This window comes from Equus caballus, chromosome 2 (genome assembly GCF_041296265.1).
Source record: "Equus caballus isolate H_3958 breed thoroughbred chromosome 2, TB-T2T, whole genome shotgun sequence".
Classification (NCBI taxonomy): Eukaryota; Metazoa; Chordata; class Mammalia; order Perissodactyla; family Equidae; genus Equus; species Equus caballus.
In genome coordinates this window covers 106,264,844-106,273,810 of record NC_091685.1, presented here as the reverse complement: position 1 = coordinate 106,273,810, position 8,967 = coordinate 106,264,844, and the positions used below count along the sequence as shown (strand labels likewise).

Below are 8,967 nucleotides of genomic sequence, written 5' to 3'. Positions count from 1 at the left end.
CTCCAAAATTGGATTCTCTATTTAAAAACGTCATTCTAATTCACAACTCCTTAAAACTGTTACTACAAAAGAACTATTTATTTTGTCATTCAGCCTAAAAATAAAACCTTTCACCCAAAGTACACGCCTTAATAGCCGCATTTTTATCTACATAATTTTAAACTAATTTTCCATTAGTTCAGAATCCATTTCCAGGTGCAATGACGTCAAAAGTTGGAACCCGGAGAGTTTGAAGGGGATGCTTTAAAAGCCCACCTCCCTGCTTGGAGACACCTCAAGAATTCCTAGGCTCACAAGGGGGGTAAAGGAAGAGGTTTTGAAAGCTGTAACAGGGCCGCTCTTGCAAGCCCCCACGGACGCAGGTCGAGCCGGCTGCAGCGAGGGCCGCCAAGAGTTAACAAGGGACCGAGCCCCCAGCGCCGCGGACTCCCCGCGCGCTCCCCCCACCCTTCTGTCCCCACCCTCTCGTTTTGGCAAGGGATTAAAGTGCTCCCCCCTGTGGCAGCAGTGACCCAGAAATGAGTTTGATTCACACAGTCCTTCCTCCATAACAAGCCAAACGCCCGGCCGAGAGTGCCTCCCTGCGCGAGGGCTGGGTGTGTGCGCGCCGGCGAGAACAGGGGCCCGCCCGGCTCCCCGCCCGTCAGCCCGCCCGCCGAGGCCCGAACTCATGCGGCGCGGAGCGAGCGCCGAGGAGCCCAACGCCGCGGCCGAACCCCTCCGCAGCAGGTACGCGCGCGGGCCGCGGGGGGCGCGCGGGGGGGCGCGCCGCGCGTGTGTCCGCGCGTGTTCGCGCGTGGGTCCGTGTGCGCGTCCCGATCCCGCGGCGGCGACGGTGGCGGCGGCGGCGGCGGCTGCAGGACGAGCCGAGAGGCTCAGCCATATTTGATGGTTTTGTTGCTTTGCTCGGGAGTTCTCGGGAGAAATTTAATGCCGAAGGTCGCTGCCTAGTGGAAATAATATAGTACGTCATTAATATGGCGCCAAAAGATTGGGTTCTCGATATGTAGCGAGGAGGGAGGGCAGGCAGCCGCCGAGCGCCGCGTTACTATCCCACCAGTAACTTGGGCATTGCCGGGGCGGGGGCCAGAGGAGGAGGAGGAGAGGATGATTTTTGGATCCTGAGAATTGATCTATGTTGGATCAGTAAGTTTTATTATGATTATTTTTCAATTTTGGGGGGCTGAAGACTTAGAGCTTTTTCTTCTTTCGGATTTGCAAAGAACATGCGGTTTTCAGGTGAATCATCAATTAAACGCGTTCAGGAGCAGAAGCCCAGTTCAGTTGGCTTTAGTTTATAGAATTTTTAAAAAAGCCAAAGTGCATTAGGCTGCATGAAAGTGGAAAGCATAGTAGCAACTTGGTAGACAGATGGCAATGGCAGAACGCAGGTCCGAGAACATATATGAATCCAGAGTGTGTGTGACCATGGTGGTGGGGGAGGACGACTATATTTGTCCAAACATAGGTGTGTGTGTATAGGTACATCTGTGTAGGGTGGCTGCAGCCCCGGCTCTTCTCACCGCGTCACCACATGTCCAAAATATTCATTGCATCAATTCAAGGGCAGTGAGCAGGGGGTGGAGGGACAGCTTGGCAATTAGATTCTTCCAAATCGGGGTTCCAGTGATCAGACCCTTTACTTATAGCGAGACTGCCTGTAAAGTGTAAAGCCCTTCATCAGTGAAATTAGGAAGGAGTTGCATTGGTAGAGTAAAGTACCGATTAACCATAAACTTAAAACGGATTGCAAATTGCAACCTTTGGCACCATCTGCAAATTGTGGGGGTGGGGTCGCTTTGGTCTTTGCTGCCTTAAATGAACGTGCAGCGTGTACCCCGGACTGCAAGTTGCAAAGACCTTCAGTGCACGTGTCTTGTGCCTGTGAGTGTGTGTGTTTGTGAGTTGGGGGCTGTTGTTCAGTAGCCAGCAGGCTTTCCGGGTTGTTGGCGCTGGCTTGCAAATGCGGGAGAGGGATGGAATGTGGAATGTTGACCGGGGAACCGAATCCTGTCGGAACGGTCCCATTTGCTGGAGAAATTCGATCCCTTCCACCTCCTTCCCGCTCCCCCCCGCCCGCCTGCGGGCAGGAGGCGGGGCCGAGGACGCGGCTGCTGCTCAAAGTGGCGGAGCGCGGCGGCGGGAGGCAGGTGCACCGCACCCGCCAGTGGGGGTGCCTCAACTTCCGCGGGCGTTTAAATAGCAGCCTCTCTCCCCTCCCACCGGTAATAGGTGACCTGGCGGCCGAGGGCGGCGGGGGGAAGGGGCCGGGGGGGAGCCGGGAGCGCGCCTCCGCGGCACGTGGGCAGGTGCTGGGTGGCCCCAGGGCCAACTTTTGTAGCCCGCCTCTGGCGTTGTAGGAGAGGCGGCTCCATGTGGAAACGGGGGCGGGCGGCGGCCACGGCGCCGCTTTCCCGGCCGCGGCCGGCGCGTTACCTAACGGTCCCGGTGGCGCTCCCGGGGCCCGGGGTGGGGGGCCTTGGGGGCGGGGACGCCCGGCCCGCCGCGCCCGCGCCGCGGGAGCCCCGCACAAAGCCCGCGGGGCTGGGGTCGGCCGCCGCGCCCCCGCCCAGGGAACGGCCCGCAGCCCGTCGCCGTCCCCGCGCCGATTCCGGCGGGCGGCCGCAGGCGTTTGTTTGTTGGTTCCGCGCAGCCTTCCTCGCCGGATGGCTTCCTGTGACAGAGGTGATACACAGTTTCCAGAACTGTCTGGGGGCGGGAACGGGAGCGGGAGCGGGAGCCGCGCCGCTCGGGGCCGCTCGCCGCTGCTCCCCTCTCAACCGTTTCTAGCCGGCGTGCCCGCCCGAGCCCGGAGGTGCCGCCCGGGAGGGACTCGGGGAGGGGGCGGCGCGGCCGTTTCCAGCGGCGCAAGTGGCTTCTGGACGCGAGGGAGCGTTTGATTTGCAACTGGGGCCGAGCGGATTGGTGCAGCGGGCGGCGGCGGGGCGGGAGGAGCGGCGGCGGCGGCGGCGGCGGCGGGGGGTGGCCACTTTCAAATGGAGAGGGCGGCGGCGGGGACGCCGCGGCGGAGGGAGCGGGGCTTGGTTGCGCCGCAAGAAGGTGTCATCACTGCACCGGGGCTAATTCCGGCGGAGGTGCCGGGAGTTACTTTCCCCTCCTCCCGCGCTGTTGTTTCTGTCGCCGCGGGAGGAGGAGGAGGACCCGGAGGGAGGAGGGAGGGCGGGAGGGGGCGGCGCCGCCGGAGCCGCGGCCCTGCGCACACCCCGGCGGCCAGGCGGGCGGGCGGGCGCCGTGAGGTGCGGTCCCCGTTGCGGGGCGGCGGCCAGCTCCCCCAGCCCCGGCTCCCCCCTCCTGGGTCCCCAGCTCTCAGCCCCAGTCTGACCGGCTCTCCCCCCATCCCCACCCCAGGGGCCTCCGCCCGGCTCTCCTCACCGGGCTCCCCCGGCCCCGGTTTCCCACCCCGGCTCCCCCTCCGGGCGCGCGGGGGCGGCCGCAGCCCCGGCGCCCGGTGAATGCAGCGAGCAGACAAAAAAGCGGGCGATTTAAACGTGCCTTCGAAACCCGTTAGGAATGCGTCGTTACCCGGGGACCGTTTAAAAGCAGCTTGGGCTGGCTTTCTAGTAACGTGGAGGCAGGCGCCCCACCTCGCCTCGGCGGGGCCCAGGGCCCGTCGCCCTGTGTTTACCCCGGCCAAGAGGGATTTACATTTTTTTTTCTTTTTTAAGGTGATAGCTGCACTTGAATGACTTAAGGCAGCTACATTTTTAGGAAAGTGGGAGAGAATCTGAGGTTTCCATTAATGGGAATGCTGAGGGGCTTCTTTCCCAAAGGTTTTTCTTCGGTGAACTATTTTTCCTTTTTAGAAACCCCCCTGCGAGAGGCTAGCTCTCTAGTTACTTGTAGCTCAAGGCTGATATCTTTCAAAGCTAATGAACTAGTTTAAGACACAGAGAAATGATTTCCCTGAAAGCTGTTTTAGATAGTGATCCACCAATGGTTAGAGATTATTACTATGGTAAGTTTCATTTTGATCAAATAACAGCTAATCAAGATTTAATCACTTCTAGGTGGAGAAAAGAAGCGTTCCATGTAACTCTGCTTACTTTGACTTAACACTTTCGATACTGTAATTTGGCTTATTAGACTGTGCAACGAATGTTGGAGAGGTTCATAGGATGTTCTGTGGGTGACGCTTTCTAGCAAATGCCTGCAACCCAGAATTTTTATTACCCTTTTATCCCAAATATTTCAGTCTTATTTAATGTCACTTTTAAATGAGATGACTTTCTCATTGTTTGGTATTTTGCTTTCTTCCTTAAGTTTGTGTATTTTTATATCTGTGTATGATCTGGCATTTTCATTTCAACATCTAGGACAGATAGTCTTCAGCTAGTTAAGTGTTATGTTTCTCCATATCTGCCTTCATCCTTATACTAGCCAGAGATAAAGGGAGTTGCTTGACATTTAGTGGAACTTGAACCTGATTCTGTCTAAAGATCATAGGCTGCTTTCTAGTAAGAAAAGTTGGATGGGTTGCCACAGAGATTTTAACTTTGACGAAGGTAGATTTATGTTCATCTAAAAGAACCCCCCCCCCCCACCTTGTTAACTCTTCCTCCGTTGCTTGACAGGTTTTCAGCCTATAAATGAGTGTTTTAGTCTTATTTGTTACCCAAGGTTGAAAGAGTAAATAGAAAGGGAAAACAATGGAAAAATAGTGTGACTGAGAGTGAGACCAGAGAGAAAAGACTCTTTGGAGTTCAAGGAAATGTTATATTTTAGAAACAACTGTTGCTTAGCCCAGAGGCTTGGGGAGAAGTATTAAGTAAAAAACACTTAGAAGACTTGGTGAGAATAAAAGCAGACCTCCATGTGTCTCACCTATGGTAGGCACTTCATAAATACTGATTTTTGACTTCAAGGAGGCCTTAGTGGCTTAAAGTCTTATCACGGAAGTGGCTTTACATGTACAGTGTTGAAAATTAGAAAATACAGAGGAGCAAATATAACACATTCCTACCACCCAGACATCACCATTGGATCACTTTCCAGATAATTGTCTATGCGGATGTGTGTGTTTTAGTCACAATGAGATCATTACTGTATATACAGTTCTGTAAGGAGTTTTTTCCCCCGTCAACTAGTTTCATAAGTTCTAATCTCATTACTTGGATGTGTTCAGATTTCCTCATTTGGTCCCAAAATATAACAGCAGCTTTGTGTAAAGCACTGTCCAGTCGAAGATCATTTATTGCTTCTGATTATTTCCTGTAAGGAGATTTTAATCTGTATTAACTTTTGACAGAACCTCTGACATTGAGCAGGCAAGTCTTTGGAATTAATGATGACTGGATTTTAAAAAAGTTGGAAATGATAATAGCGGTTTATTGTAATTTGAAGTCTTAGGTTCAGAGATTATCTGTTTGAAAAATGCTTGAAAGAAATTGCCTGATGTATTTATCCACAGAGTTGTTGGAAAAAGAATTATCTGCTGTTTGTGTTTTGGTACGGAGGTGGTGGCAACAGCAAATATCAGGACATCGAACCCTGATCATGGCCTGTATCTTTAGGATTTGTCAGGAGTGAGGAGGCCATTTGTAGGTCTCATGGTTCGATTGCTTTCTTACTTCTATTGGTGAAGATCTTCCCTCATTTAGTATTATGGGCCACCTTTTACACCATTACAGTTAGTGGCGTGTTAGAATTTGCATTATAAACCCAGTTTTCCCACAAGGTTAATAAAATATATCTCCTCTGGAGAAAATACGACATCTTAGCCAATACATGTTGCTTTTTAATTTGGATCGGCATTAAAAATTTGTCTTGATTGTTCAAACAGTGGGAGTTATACCAGAGTTAAACTTCTTTCCTCCCCTCCCTGTCCAAGCCAAAAGTTAGAATATCGACACTGTCTTCAACAATACCTTTTTCTTTTTAATTTTAATAAAGGGTGGCTTTGCTTGGAGTTGTTACTTTCTTAGATGGTGTCAGAAGCCTGCTAGGAGCCTTAATTGGGGAAGTGTTTTAATTCCTGAGACAGTAAGCTGTTTCCTTGAACATTTTAGTATTCAGTCTGTTTTCTCCGTTTTCAAGATCTTGTAGCACTTTATGTGATCATGTATTTTAAATTTGGGTAATTAATGTGTTTATTATTTGTAGTATATAATATTTCAGAAAGTTGAGACTTAATTGAAAGAGTCTCTTGTCATTTGCCTGGTGTCTTCCTATAAAAATATTGGTCTGTGATGGTGAGGGTATTTATTTTGATGTTTTCTCAGTTGGTGGGCTCTAATGGAATAAGTTACTCTGCATTCCTAATAGAGGCAAGAGTGGCCCCAGAGGGCCTTTTTACCTTGGAGTGGAAGTGGCATCTAGTCTGTAAGTTTAGCTAGGGTCCAGTGTCATAGAACACAGAGAAAATCTAGTCTTATGAGGATGTTGATCGGGACTGGTCATGTTATTGTGGCCTTTTCTAGCCAAGACCTTGAGTGATTGCTAAGGATGTCTTTCCCCACCTGAAAGCTACGAACATAAAGACTGGGAGATGTGGAATGGGAAGCTTAGTCGCTGGGGAAGGGACTGTGTATTGCCGTTTCGAATCCTTTATTAACTCTAGAACAGTGGTCTATGATGTGCACTTAACAGATGTTCAAGGACTGAATTTAGGATTAGTCGAAAACCTGTCTAATACTTAGTTTTGGCTTTTGGTTCTTCAGGTAGAGTCAAGACATAATAAGGTGATTGAGGACAGTTGGTATGAGTTCATTTTTAAAACTTTATAGATTCTTTTGGGCTTATTTGTTGGAGGAATTGGACTACAGTATCCTCTTGTTTTGAAAGCACTTAACAATTGACGATAATGTATTTCTTTTCTTTTTTTTCTTTTGAGGAAGATTAGCCCCGAGCTAACATCTGCTGCCAATCCTCCTCTTTTTGATGAGGAAGACTGGCCCTGAGCTAACATCCATGCCCATCTTCCTCTACTTTATATGTGGGACGCCTACCACAGCATGGCTTGCCAAGCAGTGCCATGTCTGCACCCGGGATCCGAACCTGCGAACCCCGGGCTGCCCAACCGAAATGTGCGCTCTTAACTGCTGAGCCACCAGGCCGGCCCCTAAGATATTTCTTAATATTGATCATTTAGTCTTTGCACAGGAGATTTTATCAATTTGAAGATTCGCGACAGTTTCTAAGAAGTTGTTTTAACAGAAAATTTCAGTGTTGAGGGTCCAGACTGAACCATAAAATGAGCATCTTTTTTCTTTACTCCTTACACCAGGGTGAGGAGCAGGAATTGGCAAGGTTGACAAGTTACCAGACTTTGAGCTGCATAGTTTGGTTTTGTTTAGCACAAAGTACACTGAACATGATTTAAGATTTTTGTTGATTACTCATAGTCATCTTTATAAGCATCAGTTATTTCCGTGTTGAAATATAATGATGTACTTAATATATGTAGGCTGAGTCCTGGTGTTGTGTAACTTTTACAAGTCAGGGACACTTTTGAGATCTAAAACCTGTGGAATCTCTCCCCCAGAAAGAGCAGGCTGCCCTGAAATTGCGTGTCTTTTAAGGGATCCCATGGGCACCTTTAAGTGCGTCCTTGGATTCTAGTTTAGGGTTTAATTTCTGGTGACTTCTTTTTATGATTTCTCTCTGATCCTTTTACATCGCTATTAACCGTGTATTGTAGTTAAAATGCCTGTCTAGAACAGTCGTTTTTTCTGCTAATTGGTTATTGTCTTGAAAATCAGATAAGAAGCTTGTTAGAAGTTTTTATAACTTAGTGTACACTGGCCCCAAGTAGGAGCCTCGGGGGTTTTTCTTTGAGAAATATTCACAGGTTTCTAGACATGGCCTTTATTTAAGGTGCTTAGAGCACGTCCTCCCCCTTCTTATTCCCTGTTTGATTTTTGCCTGGTCTGGTTAAGCACTGGAGTAAGTGTGCCTCTGATCCTTGACTTGGGAAGCTTTAAGGTACTTATCAGTTGTCCAGGGCCTGATAATTGATTCACATTTCTCTAAACGTACATAATGCTGGTTTATAAACATCATGCTGCCAGTCTGTTGATTTATAGCAGGGATCAGTAAACTTTTTTGTAAAGGGCCAGATAATAAATATTTTAGGCTTTGTGGATCTGACAGTCTCTGTTACAACTGTTCAGTTCTGCCGTTGTAAGTGTGAAAGCAATCAGTGGACAATAGGGAAATGAATGAAGATGGCTGTGTTCCAATAAAAACTCTATTTATGGACAGTGAAATTTGAATTTTGTGTAATTTTTATGTGTCATGAAATGTTCTTTTGATTTCACCCCCATTTAAATGGTTGGGAACTATTTAAATCTGTAAAAGCCATTCTTAGCTGAGGGGCTGGACAAAAGCAGACTGTGGACCCCTGCTTTATAGAGAGACACAGCATTACCTGGTCACCACATTGTTTCTGCTGGGGCTGTGTTCCCTTTCTGGTAGGAACCTGGAATAGCAAGTTGAAGTCAGAAGTTTGATAAATCTGAAGTCTGTGACTCTTAAGTCTTTGGTTCCTAGATCCCCTTTGAGGATAAATGTGTGACAAGAGACCCTGTGCACCTAGGAAAGCACACCTAGGCAGTCACACCCTTGAAGGGCACCAGGCCAAGAAGCCCTGTGTAAGGGGCTGTGCATTATGAACCAAGGTTCCTTGCAGAGGGAGATAACCTCTCTCCAGGTAGGGTGTATGTGTCACACCAATCAGAAGTTAAGGCCTGCTGCTCAGAGGACTCACACCCCTGTGATAGTGTTCAGGAAACCCCTAGCACACTCTTTTTCCACCTCTATCTCTTGTATACTCCACCAGGCAGAATAGTATTTGCAGCTCTCTTCACATCAGCTTGCCAGGAAACCATGTTTCAATTTCCAAGTTAACAGACTGTTGTTCATTGATTACATTTTAGTTGTCTGCTTCCTGATAACATAATGCATGGCCTTAATCTTTCAGATAACCTTTTTCTAAACCCCGGTAGGCTT

General features: G+C 48.8%; 1 protein-coding gene across 11 annotated transcripts in view; it reads left to right on the top strand.

The window, feature by feature from the left end:
• Positions 1–399: 399 nt before the first annotated feature.
• The window catches only part of JADE1 (jade family PHD finger 1), a 57,765-nt gene continuing 49,197 nt past the window's right edge, over positions 400–8,967 (top strand). The window contains exon 1 of one of the 11 annotated variants that reach the window (XM_023636558.2): positions 400–729. Coding sequence is in view for 2 of the 11 variants with exons in the window: in XM_023636556.2 (XP_023492324.1) it covers positions 3,916–3,976 (61 nt within the window). In the remaining 9 variants the exon portion in view is untranslated. Of the gene's footprint in view, positions 730–753; positions 1,147–2,023; positions 2,233–2,510; positions 2,816–3,217; positions 3,977–8,967 lie in introns of those variants that run through there. The other 10 variants (XM_070259099.1, XM_023636560.2, XM_070259097.1 and 7 more) reach the window with 10 other exon arrangements.